This window comes from Boleophthalmus pectinirostris, unplaced genomic scaffold, assembly GCF_026225935.1.
Source record: "Boleophthalmus pectinirostris isolate CB_2022bp ecotype Guang Dong unplaced genomic scaffold, ASM2622593v1 HiC_scaffold_19, whole genome shotgun sequence".
Lineage (NCBI taxonomy): Eukaryota > Metazoa > Chordata > Actinopteri > Gobiiformes > Gobiidae > Boleophthalmus > Boleophthalmus pectinirostris.
Genome location: NW_026571140.1, coordinates 20562101 through 20589802, shown reverse-complemented (window position 1 = coordinate 20589802; position 27702 = coordinate 20562101). Strand labels below are relative to the sequence as shown.

Sequence of the window (27702 nt, the reverse complement as noted above, 5' to 3'; positions counted from 1 at the left end):
CGTAAATTAAGATTCCCTTTTGTGCATTTATATTTAATTTGTATTTGTATACAGTTTAGAAAAATAATATAGACATATGCTTATTTGTGGAATAAAAGTGGCATGTAAAATTTATGTCAGTGAAGTTTTCACTTAAAAAATTAATCATATGTGTGGTGTATTGTTGGTATTGTTTTGATCTTAGCAGGATTAAACCAAATCTCTTTTCTCTGTCCCGGACATGGATAATGTAATGGATAGATGTTAAACTTTTAATGGCTATGTTTGTTTTTGTTAATAATAAAAATAAATAATAATGCATTAGTGTTAGATCATACTTTTCCAGATGTTGCTTTCCAATTTCATACATTATTCATTAATTTCATACTTGATGGTAAGAGGTTATTGGAGCCATAGCTGCCCTGGGGTAGACTGAGGGTAGCAAGACCAGTCTGCACCATCAGTTCTCCGAGCACCACCAATCACACAGCACATCCATACTATTACTATTATTTATCCAAATAAGATATTGTTTATTTTGTCTAATTGCATCATTGACTTATGCTAATGAGAACAACAAATGCTTGCCTTTATTGAGAGGTAATTGTAACAAAACTCTAAGATAAACCCGGGCCGTACTCCGCCTCAGGACTACAATGGTTCTCCCATCAATGAGCATGTCCCTAGTGCAACATCAAAAGCCTTCTCCTGCTTTATCAATAAGAACCCTTCCTTCCCACATCTTCCTGTAACTTGCTTAGCGTTCACACCATTGATTTTCCAATAAGCACCCTGTACCCTGCGGTGGCTGGCCTGGCTCTGTGATGTCTCCCAGACCAAACACAGATGAGCAACATCACTGAGGGACACTATAAACTAAGGCCGCCTGTATTGTTAAGGGGCCTCGAGGCATATTAAGAATTACATTTTTTTTCTTTTTTTGAGTGTTATTCTCTGACTGCTGATGTAGTAAGGGGAAGGCAAAGATCCACATCATATCTAGTGCTTAGTTAGTTTGTGGTGTAATAAAGCTGTAATCATCCCCAAAAGAGAGTGGGTCCTCATAAGGTCTGACCAAACCCTATAGGGATGTGATCAAACTTGCTTGTAATCAAATTATTACTGTATTTCATTTTGATCTCTAGCCCTACTAATCAACATCTCTTACAGGTATGAATTGTATCTGCTGTTTGGTAGTTTTGTTAAAGGGGCACTATGTAACTTTTCTGGTGGAGAGTTAGTCATCTGCTGGTCTTCTGGGTATTTTTGCTTTGTCTGGAATCTTCACCAGAATTGCATTACACTTATGGATCTTGTATTTATTAAAATAATGTGACTTAATGCACTTAATGCGAGTGGGATTGCTTCTCTGAAAATCACCTGCTTGTTTCCAAGGAGGTAGATAAGTTTTATGCCATATTGTTGAACATTCCAGGTAAAGGAGTAACATCTCCATGGAGACTAACAGGTGGCAGATCCTCCACCTGTAAAGTTACATAGTTTCAAAGTACTAATAAATTATACTACTGTCATTGGGGATTTGTCAGTCTGCGCGTAGTCTATTGTTATTGTTTTCTCATGTTGTTCAGACTGGATTTGCCAACATATTACCTTAGCAGTATAATAACACGGTTGCTTTATTTAAAATAGCTCTTTCTTCACTTTCTATAGCATCTCCTTGTCTGCGTCCTGTACTAGCTCAGTCTTTTCAGGGTATTAAAGCTCTAAACAGGTGTGACTGAGCCAGGCAGACCTTGGAGAGGCAAACAGTGTTATATCAGCGGGCCCATCTGCGACTTGCCGACTCCAGACAATCCCATTGCTCATCAGTAACCGCTGCAGGTTATTGAATTACACCATCTTGATTTTAAAGGGCAATCCTGTTTTCTGTAAGCAGTGGACACGGCGCTCTGAGCTCCAGTCTGCAGGCATTATGTGATCCTGTCTGCCACTAATTGTTGTAGGTATATTTTATAGGGAGAAGCGCAAAGGGATAGGGGTAGGAGGGTGCGAAAAGAGAAACTTTTCAGGTCATGTGTGAGAAGAAATGTTAATGACTTTTTGCATGTGGGCCCAGTGTGTCAGGCCTGGTCGGGGCAGGCACTGGAATCTAGAGGAGGAGTCGATGCTACAGATTACATGAGCAAGGTGTCAGGCAGTACTGCGCTTAGACAGTATAGTACACTTCAAATCAAAATCAAAGCTTGCTAGGACAAACCTAAACAAAATCTAAAGCTGTTAAATTTTTCATTTGACTGCTTTCACTTTTTATTTTTTATTTACTTTTTATTTATTTATTTTGTGACACTTTATAATAACTACAACTTTAATAGCCATAATAAAGCATGAACAAAGTCTCAGTTCTTATTGATTTTTATTGATTGGTTTATTAAGAATGATTCAGGCTTAGCAACTACTTAATGCCCTAACCCTAACTCCTGCCCCCTTAATTAAATAGTTACTGAGCCTGAATCATTTTAATATAACTTTTTTTTCTTCTATAATCCTTTTTTTGACACTATAGTCATTCAAATCTTTCTCATTCATGTGACCTAAACAATCAAAGCTGCATTGCTGCATACATGTGCAGCATATTTACAATTTGCGATTTTATATTTCTTCAACAATAGTGTTTTGGTCATCAGTAGAGTGAAATTTCAGTAGTTTAGCAGTCCACAATGATTTATTTATTTTCCATTACAACATAAGGTTGAGTAATCCTTATGAGCTGCAGTGTTGAAAGAGCTCTTCATCAGACATTCATGAAGAAGCATGCAGACATTATCAATCTCCCCTCTGCCTCACAGCTTAATATGTGACGGTGTGTGGGGGTAGACTCTATTCTGATCACAGCTGAAATTTGCATCTCTAAGTAAATAAGTAAATAAATCAAGTGGGTGCAGTGAATGTGCTAATCAGCTGAAACATGGCAGCAAGCGTGGTGCCGGGAAACTTTGCTCATGTAATATTCAGCACTAGCAGGTTAAAGGGCAGGCCGGAGTTATTGGTTTCAGCCCGATTGCCCCCTTTAATCAATGCTGGCTGCATCCCTTTAATAAAATTATTAGCTCAGCAGTATCTGGTGCTATCATTTTATCTCTTCTGCGCTCTAAATTGCTGCCTGTGTTGGGCCTCTCAGATGCTCGGGGCATGGCCAGGCTCCCGAATGCTCAGCTCCCATTTATTATTTCAGAGGCTAAAAGATGGCTGGAGCATTTGAGTGTGGAGGTTATTGGATGTCGGATACACAGCTGTAGCAAGGTACCCACTAAGCTCATGTATTTTAGGCACTGTAAAAATTCTTGTATGGTTTGTCTCATCTTTTCTTGATAGTTACATTTACTCTAACTGTATGCACTCAAGTTTAAAAAAAGCAATAGTATGAGGGTTTCATGTTTTTGTTGGTTATGTAAAAGTACCACACACTGATGGGTGGTTTTTCAGTGTCTAATTATCTCTCAACGAATCTATTTGATCCATTAAGTTAGCCTGTTTCTCTCTCTTTCTGACTGCGAGTTAATTAAAAACGGATGTAGGATCTGCAGAATATAAGATTAGGGGTGTTGTTTGGAAGGTGAAGATAAAAGATGGTACCTTCTTGATATGGCAGGCAGATGAATCATGGACGGCTTATTAGTGCTTGTCTCAGGTATTGTGTTTAAGTGCCTAATCTACTGTAATGAGCGCCATGTCATTTTTCCAATTATATCTCATACTTTTGTCTTTCACCCTATGTGCCATGCATCTAGGTTGAATCTTTTAATGCTTTTATACTGGTCTTTTTATTTTCCATTATAGGCATAATAATCACCATATCATCTATTTCTCTCCCTGTCATTATCTGTGTGTATTTTTACTTAATGTCTCCAAACAATAATCATAAATACAGTGTAATAATGCATTTTTTAACTTTGTGTCTTCACAGGCCTGGATGCGATGAACGCCTCATGTAGGCATCAGCATGGACAGCTGTGAGTCTCCCGTAGTTTCTGGGACAGACAATGGGCTTGGCTCCTCCCAGCAGCAGAAACCACCACAGCCCTGGAACGATCACTCTAGCTCACAGGTCCCTTGTACCAACCAGGCCCCTTCCCTGGACCCTCTGTCCATCCCCAGTCCATATCCTTCTCTTGGCCAAAACTCCAGTGCACCTCATGACGGGGTGAGAGAGCAGCCAAAACAGACATCACCACTCACCCAGCTGGACAGCTCTGCCACAGGCCAGCTGGGCTCTAGAAGAGAGGGCCTCGAGGAGGAGGAGGAGCAGGAAGGAGTGAGCTGTGGAGAGGAGGAAGACTTAGAGGACTTGGATGAAATGGAGATTGATAGCTGTTTTCCAAGTCTTCAGCCTTTTCCTGGGGTTACCATGGCTCCAAGGGGAGGAGGGGGCATACCCTCTCTGCTGCGTCACCAGGCCAGAAGACATCAGGGAACCCCTGAGAGTGGAAGTGAAGGGGAGGAGGAAGAGGAAGAGGAGAGTAGTGATGTGGAGAACTTGGCCGGAGAGATAGTCTACCAGCCAGATGGCTCAGCCTACATAGTAGAGAGCCTGAGTCAGTTGATCCAAAGTGGTGGGGGTATGGTACCGGGCCTACTCCCCACAAACTCTCTCAGCAGTGGGGGGAAAGCAGGGGAACCTGCAGGGACAGTCTACCCTCAGATCATCAATACGTTTCACATAGCCTCATCATTTGGGAAGTGGTTTGGTAACTCAGACCAAGGATTCCCCAATACCTCAACTATGGCAGGCCTCAGCCCTGTTCTGCACAGTTTTCGTGTTTTTGATGTGCGGCACAAAAGCAACAAGGATTACCTAAACAGTGATGGGTCTGCCAAGAAGTCATGTGTATCCAAAGATGTTCCCAACAACGTGGATTTCTCCAAATTTGATGGGTTGGCCCTCTATGGCAAGGGCAAACCCATTCTCATGTGTTTTCTCTGCAAGCTGTCCTTTGGCTATGCACGCTCCTTTGCCACACATGCTGTTCATGATCATCGCATGACACTGTGTGAAGAGGAGCGGCGGCTGCTGGGGGACAAGCATGCATCTGCCATTATCCAGGGCATAGGGAAGGATAAGGAACCCCTCATTAGTTTCCTGGAACCAAAAAATAAAAGTACTCCTCTGCCACCTAGCCTGCTCCCCATTAACTCTGGTCAGAGCTTCTATGGGACCTTTAGTGGTGTCCATTTGGAGCCTGGCAGCAGCAGTGCAGGTAGCGAGGGTGTCCTGAACAAAGACTCTGAATCTGGCCTTGAGCAACAGCAGCAACCACAAACAGCACTCAACTCCGTCCTCTCACTCGGCGGATTCAGTGTTCCCAAAACATCCACTCTTACCTTATCCCCAGGCTCTGCCAAAGACTCCAGTTCCCTACAGGTAGGGAGAACAGAAGAGTCTGGGGGGAAAGAGTTGGCATGCAAAGGTGAGGATGGGGAAAAGGAACAACACGAAAGTAGGGCCCACCTCCTGAGTCGGACTGGAGGCTCAGAAGAGGTTGAGGATCTGTTATTTAGAGAAGAGGAAGAGGAGGTAGGCTGTGGTGGTAACAGTAGCAGCGGTGAAGCAGGGGAACCAGCTGTCTCAAACCAAAGCATTTCCAAATCTCCTTTATTAATGCCTAGTAGCGCTCTCCAGCCTTCTGCCTGCACCTCTGCAGTCAGTTCCACACTCAGCAGCAAAGCCCTTGCTTCCACTTCCTCTTCTGTCAAGGACGAGGGCTCAGCTGCAGATGGTGAAGGGAGGACCTCGGAGCTCCCTCTGAGCTTTAACTGCCAAGGGTCCTCTGGCTCTATGGCAATGGTGACAAATGCCGTCAGACGAAGTGAGGACGACACTGCTGGCACTCCCTCCTCACCTCTGTCCTCCAATGCTGCTGCTGATGAAAGTGCCAATCAAGATAGTGCCACAGCTCCAGAACCAAATGATTGCCCGGCAGAGGGAGAGGAGGAGAATGGCTCTCTTCTGCTTCATCACCACATGCACCACCATCACCACCACCTCCATGCCTCGTCTCACAGCCACACCCACCCTCTCACAGGGGGCGCCTGTGATCTCTCTGCCCTCAGTGAGTGTTCACAGAACCATGGGAGTGGAGTCGGCGGAAGCAGCGGGGTAGAGTGCCCCAAATGTGACACAGTTCTTGGCTCATCGCGGTCTTTGGGTGGTCACATGACAATGATGCACTCACGAAACTCATGTAAGACACTAAAATGTCCCAAATGTAACTGGCATTACAAGTACCAGCAGACGTTGGAGGCCCACATGAAAGAGAAGCACCCTGATTCTGGAGGCTCCTGCATGTACTGCAGCAGTGGTCAGAGTCACCCACGCCTGGCCCGAGGGGAGAGCTATACCTGTGGGTACAAGCCCTTTCGCTGTGAGGTAAGACATTGCTGTACCTGCACTCTCTTTTGTTCTTTACACCTCCATTTTGTGTTTGTTTAATTGAACCTTTATTTTACCACACAAAACATTAAGAACAAGTTCTTACTCATATCTCCTTTAACAGTTTGTTAAAATCTTTCATCAGGTTTGTAACTACTCTACCACCACAAAGGGCAACCTCAGTATCCACATGCAGTCAGACAAGCATCTGAACAACATGCAGTCACTACAGAATGGAGGCTCCATTGGCTCTGCACAGGAACAGGTGTTCGGGCATGCCCCAGGAAGTGTGGTGGCTGTGCCGTCTGTGACACAGGCTAGCAGCCATCACCCTCCTCACCACCACCCCACTCAGTCCTCCAGTCACATGGGAGGGCAGTGTGGTGCCCCTTCACCTACCAAGTTGAAGAACAAGCCTACGTGGAGGTGCGAGGTGTGCGACTATGAGACCAATGTGGCACGGAACCTTCGTATCCATATGACAAGTGAGAAGCACATGCACAACATGATGCTTCTCCAGCAGAACGTCACACAGATGCAACATGGCCGCCTTGGTCTTGGAGCTATGCCATCGCCGTCTGAGGCTGAACTCTACCAGTACTACCTAAGCCAAAACATGAGCCTTCCACCGGGACTCAAGATAGACCCTGCTGGAGCAGAGGCACAGTTTCTGATGGGAGGCTTTCACCTGGACCCAAATATGGCTGCTTTGGCTCCTGCACTTGGTAAGAAATAAGTAACAAGTAATAAGTATAAATGCATTATAATAATAACGAGAAAGATTAATGTACTGTATGTAAACGATAAGTCTACAATGATGAGGATGCAGAACGCAAACATGTATTGTGGGCAGTTTTGATAAACATTTTACACAGAAGGCCAGAATGACAAATGTGCATAGCAATAAACTACTGTAGGGTCATCCCTCATTATAGACCTACATAGTGGAAATATTAGAGGGCAGACCACATTTGTGGTCATCACACAGTAAAGTAAATCTCTAAATGATTCTGGGGTTTAATTATATTTCTTAGAGAAAGTTGTAAGAACTGCATTTGACAGCAATAATTTTAGTATTTTGATGGTATTTAACCCAAATTCCCAGTCTGCTATTTAAAGATACGTTTTGTTTGTTCTTTTTTGTACTGTGAACAAACATGAACATAAACAAGCATCCAGTTGTACCATCATTTCACCATTCTTTTGTTATCTGAAGACTAGATGTTACATTTGTACACTTGTTTCCAAATATATAATGTATAACATGTGCATAATTTTAATATAGTAGAATATAGCACTTTGTAATTTTGTCCAGTAGGAGGAGATATTCCTATGGATGTCCGATTGGGTGGAGGGCAGTTGGTGTCCGAGGAGCTGATGACTTTGGGAGAGAGTCTGTCCCAGACCAGCGATCCCTCCCTGAAGCTTTTTCAGTGTGCTGTGTGCAACCGCTTCACCACCGATAATCTGGAGGTGCTGGGCCTGCACATGGGAGCTGAGCGCAGCCTGCCAGAGGAGGAGTGGAGGGCTGTGGTGGGAGACTCACACCAGTGCAAGTTGTGCCACTACACCACCCAGCTCAAGGCCAACTTTCAGCTGCACTGTAAGACAGACAAGCATGTTCAGAAGTACCAGCTGGTGGCACACATTAAAGAAGGAGGCAAAGGCAATGAGTGGCGCCTCAAGTGTGTGGCCATTGGAAATCCAGTTCACTTGAAGTGCAATGCCTGTGACTACTACACCAACAGTCTGGAGAAGCTGAGGATGCACACTGTCAACTCCCGACATGAAGCTAGCCTCAAACTTTACAAGGTTAGTGTAAAAACACTGTCTCTTTGGCTTTTATTCACTGCCACACCCTGTTCATGGCCAATAATGTGTAAATCTTGCAATTAAAAAATGAAATGCATTTTTACATTTATTTTTCTCTTATCAAACCGTGCACAGTGCGCATGTGCTAGTGATAGTGAGTGACTGTTGTTACTGTTAGCTGATTGTAACTCTTAGCTCATACTGAAGATAGTGGTAGGTGAAGCTGGTTTGCTTGTGATGGCGGAACCAGTAGGAGACGAATAAAGAAGTGTGAGGAGACAGAGGTTTGGTGCTAATACTCCTCGGAGCGGGAAAGGCTGAATCGTTCTCGACAGCTGTATTGATTTTTGCTGGACTTGGAGCTTCACCTTCTCCTCTAATCATTCCATAATAGCCAATGGATGAACACTCACCGAACAAATGGCCATAAATCTAACAGGCCTGATTCCACTTAGGTATCTATCCTATGTGTCTGTGGCTTTAGCCACTCTACACTTAACCTAATCTGGCATAGCTGTGCACACCAGCACATTGACCCACAGACACAGTAATAAAACATAGCCCTTCTATTATACATACTCTGCTATTAGGAAATAATTATAGCTGCAAGCATTCCCTCCTGGCATTGCATACTGTCATTGAGTCTTTGGCCGACAGATTTCTCCCACCATATCTGTATGAATACGGATATGTTTACTACAGTGCATTACTCCTTGTTAAATAAACTAAAAACATTTACATGTATGAACACCAAACAAATTAAACAATTGGATTGTGTCATTTTAGACCAAATTAGTCCCACTTCAAAATGCACAGGATAGCTTTAAAGACAAGAGGATATTTAATTAAAGCCAAGAGGATATTTATTTGAGTAATGTGCTGCCGTAATTACAGTGTTTTCTCCAGACTGGAGCTGGGCTGAAGTGATTCATTTAAACTCACTTAAAAAGGCTATTTGAAAGTCATCCAACAATATGAGTAGTTCTGCTCTCTAGTGGCATCTTTGCACTTGGGTTTTATGCAGCAATTTTTTTTTATTGTGTGAAAACTGACTGGACGCAGGAGCTTCTAGAGAATGTTTCAGTGTTAAGATAAATAGATCAGTATACAGTGTGTGTGAATAGTCAATTACTAGCAGCAAGTAGCAAGAGTATAGTATTAAACTCTTGGCCTGAGGAGCTGTACTGATCATAGCCCACATTCCAATGACAGTACCACCAGCCTGAAATAGACAGGCTCTGACACTCTCTTACTGCTCCTCACACCTATCAAAGCGCTTATTGGTCTCCCAGGGTAAATACACCGTAGACAGTAGCCCATTTACGTTTTATGATCTGTGCGTACCACTGTAAGCTGTAAGCCCAAAATGCAGAAGACACACTCTTTTTGAAGACAGCAGACATATGTCACACTGCTGCTCAGGCAGAGGGGATTAAATATGTACAACACATCCAGGCATGATCATTTTTTATGACTTAAGCCTCTTAAGATGGCTCCATATTTCTTAAAACCAATTGATCTTGTGACTAAGAGCGTGTTCATTTGTCCAGAAGTTACCTGCTCACTCAACCTCAGAACAGTAAGGCCTTTATGCCCTCTGCCGCAGAGGCAGGCTTCAAAAACAAAGATGTGCAGTGGCTGACAAGAATTATGTCAGCCTTTTATGACTCTCAAATGTGATTAGCGGACAACAAATATATGTTTGGGATGTCTCTTGGCTGTGCAGACTCCCCACTTGACATAGTTAGAGTCTGTGCACTGTGTTGGATTTACAATCCTGGTAAAGATACTGACAGCAAGAAGCCCACAGTGGGCCACAAGACCATAAACAAACTTTGAATATTATGCAAAGTACAAAAACAGGAAAAATCATCATTAAAGTGTTACTCCCCAAAGAAATCTGAAACAAATAGCACCATTTGAACCTTTTTCAGGGGAAAATAAATCATTGAGTCAGCAAACGCTGCGTCTGATGTGGGAGATGCTAGGGACACTTCACCCAAATCAAACTGGTTTGCATTAAATAGAGCCTTTGTGTGCACAGCTCCATATAAATTGGAGTCTGTAATTACAGGAATTAAAAAGGAAGGTTTAAACTGAGGGCTACGCTGGATGGGATAATTTGAGAGTCTGTGGTATGTGGTCCATATTAGGGCTTTCTAAAAATATCACCCCAACTACCCCGCATGCTGGAATGTTCCGAAAGACTACTGAAGATCCAGCGAGGCGTCCCGGCGGCATGAACCTCTGTAACCTATGCCTTCTCCCATTTACTGTGAAATACACAGTTTTAACTTCCAAACACAGTAGAATAATGACATGTCTTGGGGCTCACCTGGACACAGGTATGATTGCTGCTCAATTCAGGCTGCTAGGTGGTGTTCCCTTCTCACCTCACTGGCTGTGTCTGCTGTATCTGTGAAAACAGAAAAGCCATTCTAATTTAATATAGGTACAGCATGTACATAGTTGATTGTTACGTAGATAGCATATTGTGTAAACAGTAGCTTTTTGTCTGCCTATGCTGCTGAGATGAGTGGAACTAGTCCAACAGGCCTGTTATATGCAGACATAATGGGTGGGGTTTAGGCCCAGCCACAGGCCTCCGCTTCCAGTCAGGGGTTAGGCAAAGGGGAGGAGCTCAGCCTTGGGGTTAGCTGGCTACCTTCCTCGTCTCAGGGGCCGGTGCAATCGGCGGTAATTGAGATTGATTGGATGTTATTTTTCCTCTTGCAAATGTAGTCCATTAGCTTGGCACATGCATAATCAGTTTAGAGCACAGTTAGCCGAATGTAATCATGTTCCTCGGTGTCTGCTAGCACAAAATCCACTCCAGATGCCGCTTGGCAATGGAAGGAGAGGAAGAAAGTGCCGTCACTATCAGACAGAGAATCTTTAACCGAGAAAGTCCTCACACCCTAGAGCTGCACACACAAACTTTTCACATGTTGGCCGCATGCGGTGTCTTCATCTCTCTCAACACATTTGATCGCATGTGGTTTTATCTATCCTGAATCCTGACATACACAGGGTCATTACATTTCAGATAGACTTGCACTATTTTCCCCTTCAGTGCAATCCAAAAGAATCAGTTAACATGGAAGAACAAAAAAACTCGTCCACACCACAGAGAGAATAATCACAATGAAACCTAATCGAGGTGGAAGGGCTGTGATGTGAATGAGAGGATTAGTGGTTACATTAAAACACATTAGGGTATTTCACTGATGATGCTATTCAGCAAAACAACCCGCTTCTCAGATACAGAAATGCTTGCCCCATTGACCTCTTCCCATTAATGACTATAAGTACCAGGATTGACTCCATTGCTCTTGGACAATGTACACTGGTGCACTAAGGGCTGGGTCAGAATCACTATGTATCATGCTGCAATTATTTTATTCAAATCAGATGAGCCTTTACCCATTTTCAGATGATATATGTTTTATGCCTTTTATACAATAAATAAGGTATAATCAATGGATCCTAATTGTCTCTTTTGGACAGTAAACTTTGAGAAGTTGAACAGGAAATGCTATCTTAAAATAAAAATCTGTTAATACGTGGAGGCAGAACAAATTGATGGTGATAATTCATGATAGTAACGGGGGGAATGGGGGGAATATGGATCAGCACACATAACAAGAGTGTGTGCATGCTTTTTTATTGGAAGTTAGATATACAGATTTTAATTATAAAAGACTATTTCCGGCTGATTGCATGTTGTTTTAGTTACATTTGGCATCATATCATACCTGATTTTTGGGAACTGAGGTTGTAAAATTATGCCAGGTAAAAAGGAGGTCCAGCGGGCGCCAGACTCCCTATCAGACATGTTTAAGAAGTGGACAGGGATGGAGGCTGCAGCAGCAGAATGAGAAGGGGCGACAGGAGGGTTGGGTGAATAGATACTCTGCTAATTATCATGGCTGGCCTATGATTGTTCAGTAATAGTGCTCAGTGGGAAAGGTTGCAGCAATTCCAGGAAGGGCTGAGCTCTGATTTACTGGTACTACCGCTCTAATAAAGCGCTTGCAGCACATCCTGAGAGACAGCCCATTCTCCCCTCTCACATGCACCAGCGTGTTAATGCACATACACGCAGAACAGAGCAGGCTTGCCTCTCAAGTGCCACATGACAGCAGGCATCTGAACTCCATCAATTACATCATTTATTAATCGCCGTTTATACACATTTTGATCAAAACTTTCACTTTGCATGTGTTCAAAAACTGACATCACTCATAAGAAGAGCTCAGTCTCCATAGGCCTCTGTAACACCTACTCAGCTGTGTCACCTAATCCAGCTTTCCTTTGTGGTGCAGAATTTGCCTGTGGGAAGTTGTACGCTCTAACCCATGTCAAACACATTAGAGCTACATACAGTGGTGAGTGGAAGAAAGAATAGCATGTAACAATACAGAGAGGAGGTCTGTGAGGGGGCAGAGGGGTTCACTGTTTGGCAGTGTGCAAGAATTTCACAATTTTCTGCCTTCTACCTCTGGAGAAGACTGAGGGAAGATCCCAAGGCTCTGACCTGTATCACAGCTGCTGCAGCATTGAGGGTTGGTTTTTACATGTGTCACAAAGTGACACTAAGAGGAATAAAGAGGCATTGGGTATTTGTACATTTGAGAATAATGTAGTGGTTTAATGCTTACAGTGGTCACAAGGCAGTGCTTTTGTCTCTGTCCATGCACAGATAAGTCAAAGAATAAGTTATACCTGTCTATTTCAATGTGGTGACTCCAGACAGAGAAGCAACCAGTGTGTTCAATAGTAAAGATACTATTGTTGTCTAAACATACCAGTGAACTAACATTATGTTTTAGAATACAATTCTCTTAACTTTTAACTACTATTCCAATATGCATTTGGCTTTCAAACTTCAGGAAAATGAGCCTTCGTGTAGGTTCCAGATCACCTGAACACAAAGTCATTATATTAACTCACTAATACCTAGGTGTAAAAACCAAAAATCATCTCATGATGAACTACAGAATACTAGACATTCACTGTTGGGTTTCTCATCTGATATCTCTACATTCTATAGGTCGGTGAAGGTTAAATGAGTTATTGGAGGCTGGAAAAATAAATACAAATTGTGTTCAAATTTGTGGTGTGGATTTTCTGTTAGGATATTTCTGATAATAATGCAATGTAATCAATACAGTCCTTCAGTCCTTGTCTGGTGTTTGTAGTTATAACATTGTGGAATCTACTACTACAACTGCTGGGGGGAAGTTATCTTCTATTTGGTGATTCTGCAAACTTGACTTGAGAATATCTGTGCTGGGGACTGTTTTGTGAGCCACATGTTTTATGTGATGTCTATAGACTATTAGAGGCCTCTTCTTTAGTGGTGCAGCAGAATAGCCCTTTCAGAGCACTATGTTCATCCGTGTTTTGCCTAATTGCTATGTGCTGGAGTCTGGGCTAGAACTGGGAGTTATAAATCTATCAGCATTGTGCAGACAATGTTTTCTCCAGATGTAGCTGAGAAAGGTTTCATCCTTTTGTAATTAAGTGGAGCAGCCCAGGGTGTCATGTGTTTTTATTGGAGCCTCTGGAAAAGATCATTTTGCACCTTGTTTTCTCATCATAGTTTTTATTGAATACAAAGACTAGTTAAGATGGAAAGATTACAATATAAAAGGAGCAGAGACGTGAACGTCTTGTTTAAATGATTGTATGGAAATGACTTGGCAGTGATGTAAGAGACATTGATGAGGGAGTGTGGGTTGGAGCCGCAAAGGGGACCGAGGCAAAGTCTTGGAAACAAAGCAATTACATAGTAGCTTAGATGAAGAATATGGGGAGAAAAGTTCCTTTTTAACCCGAGGAATGTTCCCAAATGTTATCTTTCCCACGGGTACTGTCTTCTACACCTGTGTTCTACTTTAAACTCGCTGCAGGAGCTGAGCGAGGGGGAGGAAGCTGGAGGAAAGTGATAGTGAGTGTGTGTGAGAGAGACAGCTTTAAGAGTTAGGGACAAGAATGCTCTTGAGCTTTTCAAGGGCACAGATACTTTATGGCCTGTGCATTCCTCCATGACAAACTGATGCCCAGAATAGACAGAGTGGTCCTCACCTTCACCTCTGCTGCTCCTTTATGTGGCAACCTCAGGGTTACTCCATCTGAAGACTTTTTACAAGGCTGAGCTGCTGAAAGCAAACCATTGAAGTTTTGGCTCTTGTTCTCCATAAGCACTTCCACACATTTGTGGCTTATGAAGTTCTTTTTCAATCCCATGTTCATTTACAAAGACCCTGAGCCTCACAGATCCCCTCAGATGCACAAAAAGCATTTCTTTTCCTCACTGCCTTGTCTTAGCTCAGAAAACATTTTTTATGTCACCACATTCAGTCAGAACTGTCCTTAAAATTAAGCACCACTGAATAATTCAAATTTAGCGTATCTGCTTCAGATGACCAATCTCTCTCACTAGACAGGAATTTCCTTAATTTATGCCGGTTAGGTTGGAACAGTCATGTTGAAATAATTTGAACCATAAGCGCTGTCTGTGGGGCTACTGTTTAAACACAAACTTGGGGAGCTGTTAAAAGTTGAACAAGGATTTGAGAGATCTAGAATGCAAATAATTATTCAAATGATCAATGTATTAATTTGCAAGGCAAGAGAGGGATAGAGAGAGAGAAAGCATCTTAATAAATGGAGTGCTATTTTTACTGGTGTCACTGGGGTGTGTAGTCATTTTGCATTTGTAGATACAGTGCAAATCTGAAAATCTTTTGCTTCCTTTATCGTCTAGGCACACATGTATAGTTTTGATTAAACATTTTATCTTGTGCAAAACTTTAAACTTTGACCATAAAAAGTACTAATAATGAAAACTTATCTTAAAATATATTTGAATGTTTTAACATGATGAAGCCATCTACACGAAGTAATGGGTTTATATACAAAAATCAAAGTCCATCTGCCATCTCTGATCAGAAACAACAGCCATCAGGCCAGGGTTACCAAGGCAGAACCGGAAAAGCCATTAACTGCCAATCATTGCATCGATCGACAAGCCCGTCCACCAGCAGCCCCCTTCACCCCCTCGCCCCTCCTCTGCCCACAGACACACACTTCCACTGCTCTTACTGTACACTGGCGGACTACTTGCACTGACAACTTACATTAAGCGACACACATCATTACACAGCAGTCGGTGGAGTCCATCTTCAACCTGTTTTTGTTATGGTATGTCAGTATGTAAATCACTGACAAGCTCCTTTTGTGAAAATACATATAGTAATTAAAAGCTAAAGAAAATGTTTGTAATTATGTAAAATATGCATGATACTGAGAGGTAGATGTTCACAGAAGACAGTAACTTAGAATTTGGTAGAATTGTGGAGCAAAGGTCACAGCTGGTGGATGTTATTGTATAGATCCAAGAATCTTGAACTAGTCTCATGGAAGAGTTTCAAGTAAAATATGGTATCAGTTAAAACATATTGAATTGCATTATGTGATTTACCAACTATCCCTACAGAGAAAAGAACATGTACATATTGGTGCTTTTCCTACTGAGTTTGGAATTGGGTTGAACAATTTCGAAAAAATATCTCACGTCTGTGAACGAACAAACTAATAAAAGAATCGCATGTATTTCAGAACATGCTTGAACAGATCTAAACTACAGAGTTAGCTGTTTTATGCAGAAAAAGACTGGATATTTTGTTGTTTGTGTAGGTGATTATGCTTGCAGTCTTTGCAATTTGCTAATTGTAATTTTGACTTGATTACTATTAATTTTGCAGCCCTAGTTTGAATCTATAAGTCCCTTCTTAAAGTTGCATTCAAACACGCTTTCCAGTCAATACAAGCCAAACCCCCATAGTGTAATGTAGTAGTTTTAAACAAATGCTTGTGTTGGTGTTTTCTGCTGTACTATCTGTCATGCCTAGTAAACGCTGAGTGTTTATTGTTGCACTTGGCTGCGCCCTCTGCATGGCCACACAATAGGCAGAGACACAGCAGCAGCAGATATGATAGATGCAGCCCGGGGTCTATAAGCTTTAGGTTTGTGGTGGCCTCATTCACACATCAGCACAGAGACACTCCACACCAGCCATTTTCACAGCTAAATATTTGTACGTCAGATTTCTAAACAGTGGAGCAGGAGCCCAGATCAAAGTGACACTTAAAATAAAACTGCCACTATTCACTACTTACACTTATCAAGGACAAAAAGCTACAACACCGAATGGCCATTTATACTTGAGCCCAGAGTTCATGTAGTTGTAATGCAGTAAGTAGAAGGTCGAAAGTTCCCAAACAGTAGTTAAAAGGTTATGAAAATATGTTATAGCTGCAACACTGATATTAGTATTTACACTTCCCTAAGGCCATTGTCTTTGAGATGGATTTTAAATGGTTGTTGTGAAGCCCAGGGGTTATATTAAAATATACCAGCTAAGAGAGGAGATAGGGTGTCGTGGTCGTGCTAGCAGTGGTCATCCCAACCAGGGAGCGAGCCAGTTAGACCAACCAAAGGCCAGCACAACAGGGATTTGGATATGGAATGTACATGCATTAACTATAGTGTATATTCAATGTTAAGTTTATACAAGGTGCATAAAGTCACAGTCAAAATGCCCATGTCTCCAAGTATTGACAGAGGGCACAGATTCCACGCCCACAAGTTACCCCTTGCCACTCATACGCTCAAGAAACATACAGTATATGGGTGTATATCTTGAACATTGCCATTTATGCTTCTATTGGGGCCACATGTAGTACTGTATGATTCTAACTTTATCTCTGGTCAACAATATAGAAGACAAAAGATGTGGCTGTGCACTAACCTCTGTGGGAGGCTATTGGGATCGAAATAGAATGCATTTTTATCGAAGCTTTCCCCATAGCTGTATAGGACAGGAGTCTCAGGGGCAAGCTACTGAGAATCTGACATAAAATACTGTGTAAAAGTTGATGAACAACAACAAAAAAGCCATTTGGTCTCAAACTTTAAGATCTAATAGAGTACAGGGGTAAGAACAGGAAGGAACTGTATGTAAAATCTAGAAGATAACTCAAAGCCATCCCATCAACAGCATAGTCTTTTGTCTATGCCTGCATTACTATGCAGACAGACAGTAGATTCCTCCTGCTGGGTGTGCGCGGTAGTGCAGGAGTGAACATCAGAGAGGTGGTGCTGAGTGAGGCCGGCTGACTGCAGGCTGTGGTCTGCAAGGCTCACTGAATTATTACTGATGGTTTCAGGGCCAACTGTCTGACCACATGACTGGGGAATATTAATCATTTATTTGATTGTCCGCATGTGCTGATTAATCAATTTGAGTCGGATCTCCAGGATTAACTACCCTATTATTCCCCTGTATGAACAGATAAGACTTTAAAATATCATATTCCATTCATCATTTATATTTTTAGGTCCCTGCTGATAAGGGTGAAATAAAAACTGAGGTGAGGCAGTAACACAACGGAACATTCACAGGATAGACGATGGAAAGGGGAAAAATCTTAACTGCACATTTAAATTTTTTAGAAGATTGGGTAATGAGCAGCTCTTCAAAAACGTTGAGAACAGAAGCCGTTTTAGAGCACAGAGAGACAGTGAGGGGGTGGAGACAGAGAAACAGGAAGTAGATGGGAAAGTGATATGTGCCTCCACCTGGAGTACTACAGTACACCACACAGGAGGAGGGGTCTGCTTTGGTTTGGGTAAGTCGTGCTCGAACTCTCATACAGCTGTGAGTAACTAACGCGACTATAGCTCTTTCCTGTTTACCTCAGCCACTATCTGCTCTCTATAAATCCTCAATCTGTCAACTGTTTAATGTGTTGTGTCATGTGGTAATGCCTTTGATTCCAACATGCCTCCGTTTGTAAATACAAGAGGCACTCAAAAGCCTGTGGTTTCTTTACAAGCATGGCGCCCCCGGCGCTTTGGTTGGGAATGCACTGAGAGAGAGAAGAGCGGAGAGCAAGTCAGAGGTGTTCTACGATACACTTCCCATTGCTCTTCTGCCAAACCCTGTCACCACGGTAGCACAGACCTTCATCAGAGCAAAGCTGTATTCTACTTAGCTTTTATTATGTTTAGTTTTTTTTTGTTTTGTTTTAGCACTACTCATTAGACAGATACTTCTGTAGAATTTAATGATGAATCAAAAATGTAATTTTACAGTTTTCACCACTGAAGAGACAGATATAGAATGTTACATCCATTTGAAAACAGTGGGCGTAAAATAGTTGCTGCAGGCTTGGCTCTTTGCTTCACCACCTCCCTAAACGTCTCTGGGAAATTAGAGCTCTCCTTTTGGACAGTGTTTAACATAAAGGTCAACAAATTGTTTAATTGGAAGAGTCATCTAAAGCATTAGACCCAAATCACAAGTTGTCCCAGGGAAAAAAGATTGAGCATAATTGTGTAACTTACATGTGCAAGTTTAACAGAAGAACACAACAAGCTCTTGTTGGGTGCTGCTCTGTTTCCGCTGTCCCCACACGGACAACCAGCACAGTGACCTCAGTGATGACACTGGCTAATGGCGTGAGCAGTTATTTTTGTAGCATCCAGTAAGCGCTCAGAGCCAGTCTTTGTGGGCCAGTGCAGAGCTTTTTGCCTTTATGACTGCAGCAATAAGCCTGCCCCAATTAGTCCAGGCTATGTTTGATTTTTAGTGATGACAACTATATTTCAGCTGCAATTACGTTGCGCTGGGAATGATGAAGGTTTAGGTTATTGATTGTTAATTGACCAGGTTGATCAATGAACACTTTTGTTCCATTTTTATAGAAAGTGGAGGTAGGTTTTTCTTTGCTAATGAGCACGCCCAACGGAATGACCCTGTTAGGAAATGTGTGTTGCGCAGCTCTATATGTATTAGTGATAGATTTGGTTTTTGCTGATGGGAAAGAGGGGGGCACGGCAAAGATCACCATTTTTCACCAGAAGTGCATTATTCCCTGTGGGCATAGGTCAGAGGCTACCAGGGTCTTAGGCTGAAAAAAATCCAAATTACCTTTCAATGACATTGGAAGCCCCTGTGCCTTTTGAATTTCCATTACATACACAGAAATAGCTCCTTTTTGTACATAAGGATAAATATTTCAGATTTTGGTGCTAAGTTCTTCTTGACCCTAAAGTGCGCTGCTATTCACATGCTCGACCTGATGGTATTTTTTGTGCCACTTGAAACCTCTCCGCTCTGTTGGAAGGTAAAGCATTTCATTTACTGCTGTATAAAAAGCTCAATGGGGAACACTGGTGGGATGGATTGTGCAGTGAATTGCTTGAAGAACCCTCAACCATAGTTTCATGTTCTATGCAAATGAGCTCATATATAGACCTGCTCGTTGTATTCAAATCCACTCAAACCTTCTTATTAATTTAGATTTTTTTTAGGACCTCTCAAAAAGCTGTTGCTCTTTCTCTCAGAGCTATTATGTTTATATACATAGCTATGTTAAATATTGACACCGGCTGAGCCCATCTTAGTCCTAATGAAATTCCAAAAGGCATAAAATATTTAAATTTTACATAACAAGAATACAGCTTAGTTAGAAATATGCATTGCTTCATTTTATGTAGCCTGAAGCAGTGACCAATTATATAGCAATAAAATATTTACAATACCAAACTGAGATTGCCAGGGGTGAAAACCTGATAATACATGCTTGTGGAGACTGTTCTCGGCTTTATATTTGAACCAAGGCCAAAATGTTAGCAGAAATATTAACTACCAATGGGATTGTCGTACTCCACACTTCCCATTAACAGTCCCATACAGTTGTTGCGACGGCCAGAATGGTGCCTGTCATGCATTCCTGAAATTTGCCTTGAATTCCCAGAGACATACACTTCTATTTGATTTATAGTCTAAACCTTCTCTGCTTGGTGTAACAAACTTGTAGATAGTCTTCTGGGAATGTTTTTCAGCACCACATTGTTGTCATATTAGACACAACTGACATTTAAACTGGAATTTTAGTTTTTATATTATAAGTAGATAGAAGGTGATTCAGTGACATTAGAACAGGCCATAATTTCCCCTTGTGAATAGTAGTATGCACAAACGGAGGCAAAGCATTGAGCATTTCATTGTGCAACTGTTTGAGACCAGAACTGCATTTCACTGGCTTTTATTTGAAGGCAATTTTGTAGGAAAAGTTGTATTTTATTTACACAGTAAGACATAAGACATAGCTATAGTGAAACATCTTCCTAATAAAGCCTTTATTGTCACTGTTGGTCAGAATGGAAGCCTGTTGACAGTGCAGCGTATGATAAAGTGAATGGCAAGGGCAGGTCCTGATTTGCCCCATTCAGCTCCAGATGGTACTCTGCCAGTGGATGTCATCAAGCAGTTGAACAGTTGTTTGGGTACCCCCATGGCTCCACCCTGCTCTCGCCTCCTGCAGGTTGTCTTATTGTACTGCAATTTTGGCAAGCTCCTCCCAGCATGGCTTTCATAAAAGCACCAGGAGGTTAAGCTGTTAATTAGCTACTGAAAGAGGAGGGCAACAGCTTGCTGTTAATTTGCTTTCCTCTTTTTTCTTGTTTTGGGTCTGACATCATTTCCTGCCTGTTTAGAGACATGGCTTTGTGTCACATAAGCAGGGGCCCGCTCATTAGGAAAGGGGAGATGTGTTTATCAGGCTGCCATTACAAGTGCACATTATGTATGTATGGTCATGCTTATCCAAATGTTCTTAATGAGAGAGAGCCAGGACAGCAGAGCAGGCTCCTGTGGGCATAGGCCCGGGCTCGTTATCACCACACAGGGCATTGATCTCTGCAGCGCCTGCACTGCCTGCTTCCCCTTCTCTCCTCTCTTTCAGAGAAAGGGCCGCACATGAATTATGTGGACACATTGATCAGCTGATTGAGAGCTATTGTTTTGAACCGAGGGTCATTATTGAAGGAGGGATTACCCGACTCTTGTTCCATGCATGCGTATGGGAGAGTGTATTACTCAACTCCTTGTCACAGCATTACTTGTGTTAGCTCACATCCGATTTGCAGCTGCTACACAAACGTGCCCCATACACACTTAAACTGCTGCAGCCTACACAATCAACATGGCCCAAATGACTGCCTGCATTGATTGCCTTCCCTCTGCAATTATGTTACCATTGTTTACTTTCGTGCATCTTACTTATTCAAAAGGAATTCAATAATTATTGCTTTATTTAATGTTAAAGTAAGTCAGAGTGGTGGGTGTGGAGCACCGGTAGCTGCATTGTCTTTAAGTATCTCTTTACGTCTTCCATGGCTGCTTTGTTACATGGGCCTGTGTTAAGTCTAGCTCTCTGAGGACTCACATAGTGATCTATCTTCACCCTGCTGCCCTCCATTACAGCTGAGGTCCGTTTGGTTTTTACCTCGCCTCCCAGAGACAAATATGCAGCCTGGTTTTATTCACCACTAGTGATGGATCATTACAACTCGAGGCACAGGAGGAAGCAACTTAGTGCATTACCGGCTTTGAGACGTCGCTACAGGATGCAGGGGAGGTGACAGGGATTAAGACAAGTAAAGGAGAAGAGACAGGGGGATCCTGAGCAGGAAGTCTGAAATGTCTGCTTAAAGTAAACAGTACCTTCTTCTTCCACATCTTTACTTTGAAGAAGATTGAGATGTGTGCTTGTTCATTGATACATAGCAGTCTCTATACCTCTGTGTTTGGAGGTGATGTGCATATTACTTGCAGACTGCACTGGCCTGAACTGCAGTAGCACACTGGATCCATTCACGGTGAAATAACCTGCTTGCGTTCCAGGAGAATCCCACGGCACAGATTTATGAGTGTCAAGTCCCCAACAAATGTGCGCACATGTTCGTATACCCTGCTGCTAGGAACAAAGAAGTCATTACATTGAAATATTTCCATTGTCTGCACTGTAACCCTAAACATGATCGTCACCAGTCCCTAAATTTACACTAATCCTGATTTATTATCAGGATGAGGAATTGAGCAACTGCATATGCTGTATTTATCACTTGACTTTTCCGTGGATTCAGTTATATTGAGATGAGATAGGACTCTAAAGTCACGCAAGGGTGTTTTCAGCTCCCTTTGGCTGCAGTGTGATTTTTCAACCCAAGAGCTAGATTACATTGTCTGCTTACAGAATGAAACAGTTACCTCATAGAGTATAATTGTTGCTATGACATCATGGAGTTTAAATAACCAAGGTGTTGCTTGCCTTTTTTAACAAATGTATAGCCAGGAATAGGTTTCTGTCTGATTTGAGTGAAAGATATTGAAGAAATGTGGATGTGAACAATGTTGGAAGTTCAGAGTCAAAATTCAGAATTACGTTTGCTTAATTTGTAAAAACTGCTGACCTAAATACAATATTAGTTCTTCTTTTGAGATATAATGATTTTGTGGTTCACTGGAAAGATCATTTACCCTTGAACTAGAAGATTTTCATTTTCACAGAGAAAGAATCAGAGCATTTATTCATATCATTATAAAGACATTTGTACAGCACTCTATTGCAATTTCTTTAAATGCTTTACTTTTGTAGTAACCACACAGCAATTTAATGGTAGAAAATTGCCACTGATCATAATGCTGTGTGGCTGTTCAGTTGTTTCTGATCTACTTGATGTCTATTTTTGTAGGTTGTTGTTGCATGTATAATAACTCAGTATATTATATGCCTCTATTGGGAGCCATTCTTTTGGATTGCTGTCTCCCATCCACCCTTCCAGTAATATACCCACCTCCATCCTGCTCTCGATGGGCTCTCAGCGACCACAGTGTTTGGTGTTAAAGGTGCACTTTTACTTTGCATTTAAGTGGATGGAAATGCAGATGTATGCAGAACTGTGGGTGGCTACTGTTAGTGATAGGAGCAGGTACAGCCCACTCAGAGGTCGAAGGGCGCAGTGGAGTTTGGAGAGAGGGGCCGGGGTGGTGCCCACACTGTCCTAGTGCCTCTTTACCTGAAAAAGACTCAAGGCAATGCGGCAGCCTCCACAGAGAGTGCACCAATGATTTAAAGGCTTTGCTATGATGACTCTGTGGAGTTAAACCAGGGCACCGCTGTTGTACTTAGGTACAAACCAAGTAAATATAATGAGGCTTTATTTGATCCACAACAGCAAACTTTGACCAGTCAACTTTTAGCTCTATTTTAGGGTGTTTGTGACCTGCAGTTTAAACTAACTCAATGATTTGGTGTTTGAGTTTGTAATTACATAATGTGTCATTTCTGATCCAGTTATATTACCAAGATTTGCTCTACCTTTATTTTACTGCATGCCTTCTCAGGACTTTTTTACATATTTACACTTGTATATTTACTCTTATATTTATACTTAATTGCCTTGAAGTGTAACAAAGTCATGTCTCTCATGCTTTGAGAATCCACAGCAGTTTATATTGTATATCTATTAAATCCAATAACACACGATATGACGCCTTCTCATGCGAACGGCGCGTCTTCCATGGTCAATTGCTGCTGAGCACATCAGTATATCCTGCAGTGTATACTAAGCAGTCACGCGTTTGTACTTGCTCAGCTGAATCCACTATACATCTGTTATCAATTCCCAGGCCTCAGTGGTATTGAACCCATGCCACAGTACCCTGGGCCTGCTCCTGCCCCCCTCAGCCCCACAGCTCCCCTCCTGTTGGGGCCTCCGTAGGGCGCTACAAACCCCTCAGCCATGCCGACCAAAATCCTCTCCTGGTCCAACATGATTTTTTCATTAAGCTGCCAAATTCCTGCACTCCAGTTGGATGTGATTTATCAACCGGGGGCTTCATTGCAAATTCATATGAAACAGACCCAGGTTCTGTCCCAGTCCTTATTATATTTCAAAGTGTACACAGCATTTATCGGTGTGTAAAAGTGGAGGATGCAAATGTGAGGATCTTTTTGGCATATTTTTAAGTTTTTACATGAAATGCTGAAAGATGTATTAAGCTGCAGTTTATTTAACACAATACGTAGTGTAAGAAAGTATATATTTTTTCTTATTATTTTGATATGTTGATGATATTTTCTGTTCCAAAAAAATGTGCTGTTCAAAGTACTGATATACCCATTTTTACTAGTTGTGTCCCAATAACAACCAGTAGGTCATATAATATATTATTTCAAATTAAATATTTGAATGGATTTACGTATTATTTGTTAATTAATGTTTTCAGTAACAGATAATACTGAACATGTTTTAAATACAATACCGTATATAAATTTTTTCTTGCGTATCCGTTTATCCTACATAGTCTTTCTTCCAGTTGTCCGACCAGGCTTTTTCTGTCATTTTATTTAATATTACCTCCACTTATCTTGTCTCTGTCCTGTTTTACTGAGGCAGAATTAGCCCCTGCTGTCCAGGTTGTGTCCAGTGCACACCAGTGAAAGTGCTGCTTTACAGGTGTGGCTGTTTGACATTGCAGAGCGAGTCTTCACGCAGTGGGGTGGGCCAGCTGTAGCCCTGTAGAGACTGCACTCTTGGCCAGGTTTATAGTGAATTATGGGCAATTGTAGGGCAGCCGGTCTCAAGTTCACTCCTATATAAACCTTGTGCTTTTTATGAGAAACAATAAAACTCCCAGGACTTTTTTTCCTACCTCCAGAAACCGGCTTTGAAGTTCCTCTCAGGTGCTATCATTTTTTAAAACTTGTCTTCTGGTAGATTTTTGAAGTAGGAGGAGCCTTCTTATTTTAATTTGAAACATGTGTCCTGACTAAAAGCAGTTTGCATGATGGATTTGGTGTTGTCTATAACTGAATCTGCCTCTCAAGCATCTTAGCTTACCTCAGATGTAAAAGGGGCCATGGAGGAAGAGGAGGAGGGCTCTAACAATATCCAGCAGCAGCACCTATTCATGACATCATGCATGGCTTCAAATGAGGAGAGAGACGAGAGCACGCACAGACACCCAACCTTTTAAAATCACCTAATAACTCTATTACACCGAGCAAAGGGGCTCACAAAACCGCAGAAAAAAAATCCTATTCTTTTTCTGCAAGCACTGTCTTAATGCACATTTTAGGTGTAGAAGTGAGAAATATGAAACCAAGGAGAAGGAAATACAATAGTCTTGGAAGCCCCAAAGCAATATTACAATATTGCCTGAAAATTAAACATGGGTAGAAATGGACACGAGCATTTCAGAGTGGTATAATATTATTATGCCTTTTTTCATGGTCTTGTCAACACCTGATTTTGACTTAATGCAGTTAAAGGTCTAACATTACCTTTGCTTTTACCAGCTTTCTTGGTAACTAGCACTCTAGAAAATGGTACAGTTCTTTAGATGACGTGTGACGTGTTTCATGCTAATTTGGCATTTTTAATAAAGGGTAAAATTAACATTGTAGCTATAGTTCATAAATGCATTTCACATTTTTGATGCTCAGACAACATATATCATATTTGTTGTAAAATGTTAACCTTATCAGAATCATTACAATCAACGTATACAATAAACTGCATTGACCGCCTGCTGTTGTATTTGTAACCACATTCAAATCAAACAACAATGAAAAAAACTTAAAAGACCCTGCAAACTTCTTGTGATTGACATTGATTACATGTGCTTCTTTCTCAGCTCAACCTGGAGTGAGTTCCTGGCAGACATGACACCGCAAGGCATGCTGGGAGTGGGTCCTTTGTATTGTGCACATGCAGAAACAATCAGAGTGATGCTTTAGGATAATGGTCAATACTTGTAGTACGCACTGGCCTTAGCCATATTGTGTTGGACTTGCATCATTGATTGAGCCATGCAGGAGGTAATTAGACTGGATCTGTGTGGTGTGACAAGAGCTTGTGGTGGTATGCTGTCACTGCTGGGTGTGTACCATGTTGTGATGCGGTGCGGGGCACGCTGGTGGGCCTGGAACACGCCTGTCCAAGTGTATTTAGAAGGAGCGCAGGGCTTGACAGGTCAATACCACTGCTGATTTCCTGTCCTCAGAAGGTTGTCCTCCTGTTGTGGAATGTTCCAGTTTGTCTTTCAGAGCGCTCAGTCCCCCACCTGCGCCACCATCCAAGGCCTGGCTTCCTCCACTAGAGAAAGAGAGAGAGTCGGGATTTAACGCGCTCTGATCAATATTTAGCATCCCATGCGTGAAACAGGCAGATGTTTGGAGTTTCCTTTTTAGAGACGGGAGGCTTGTGTTGAGTGAAGGGGATCAATGCTGCCTTTCCGTCTGAGAGGCTGGGCCCGGGGCTTCTGAAGGGGGCTGGTGGTGTTCCCATTCAGCCTCTGGGCCTTGGAGGTTTGCGTGGCCTCTCTTGGCCTGTTAGCCCACTGATACACACATTCGCACAGACAAAGTGGCCAGTTCAAACAGTTGTCCTGAAGTGAAGAGGTCTGGATGTTAAACAACAGCCCTGTGATTGGGAATTGATTTGTTCATTTGCCAACTGTGTGAGTGAAAGTGAGCCAGTGGTGCCTAGCCAGCTATCTGCCATCTACAATAACCTGGTTTTATGTGTGTCCTCTTCTCTCTCTCCCTCCTGCAGCACCTCCAGCAGCATGAGAACGCAGTGGAAGGTGATGCGTGCTACTACCACTGTGTGCTGTGTAACTACTCAACTAAGGCCAAGCTCAACCTGATCCAGCATGTGCGCTCCATGAAGCACCAGCGCAGTGAGAGCCTGAGGAAACTGCAGCGGCTCCAGAAAGGGCTGCCTGAGGAGGAGGACGACCTATCTTCAATCTTCACCATCCGCAAATGCCCCTCATCAGACACAGGTCAGGACCCTCCACTGCACATGTCTAATATTACATTGTACAAGCCTTTTTCTATCGATACACTTCTTCACATTCATTCACAACACATAAGTAAGAGCAGAAACTATAATTGGTAACACTTCAGAATAGCATTTCATGTGTAAAATGAATAATGCAAACTTTTTATTTATATCAAAGTGAAATTCATGCTTATTCTAAATTAGATTTGTATTTGAACAAACAATTATGTTTGTGTGGTAATAATAAATATGAAATTGTTAAATTCCTCACTACATATGTTTTATAGTTTATTCTTTACTATTATAATTGCATATTGATTTGGCATGGTTCACTAACCATTACTACTCCCTACCTTCTTCATTCACCTTGGCCTGATGAATTACTGTTTTGAAGAAATTATGTAGTTATTCTTAAGTTTTACCATATTATATGTAGAGTTTTGATTTATTTTTTTCTCAGGGACAATACAATCCATTGTTTGTTGATTTGTTTGTGAAACGCAGAGCTTTTCTTAATCGTTCTTATTTAATGGGGTTTAATAGCTGATTAAGGCACATTGAGATAAACAGGAGGAGGAGCTGAACAATAGTAGCAGCTGTTACAACAAACAAGAACACCAAAAACAGACCTTGCAAAACATCGGTGCAAAGAGTGACAAAGTGTCTGGAATGCTCATTTATTATGGGCTGATTAGGAAGACTGAACTGTGGTCAATTAACACTCTTTCTAAGCAGAGATTTGGTTTTCTAATCACTTTAACTCCGGTGCCCTGACAAAGGGGCTCTATTGTGCTCCCTATGAGCGGGAGCC

At 42.0% G+C, this 27702-nt stretch overlaps 1 protein-coding gene across 1 annotated transcript in view; it reads left to right on the top strand.

The window, feature by feature from the left end:
- Positions 1-27702, top strand: part of zfhx3b (zinc finger homeobox 3b) — a 104680-nt gene that overhangs the window by 31569 nt on the left and 45409 nt on the right. Inside the window, 4 exon segments of the mRNA XM_055154461.1 lie at positions 3905-6364; positions 6513-7092; positions 7683-8179; positions 26661-26892. Coding sequence (XP_055010436.1) covers positions 3941-6364; positions 6513-7092; positions 7683-8179; positions 26661-26892 — 3733 coding nt within the window. The 5' untranslated portion in view covers positions 3905-3940.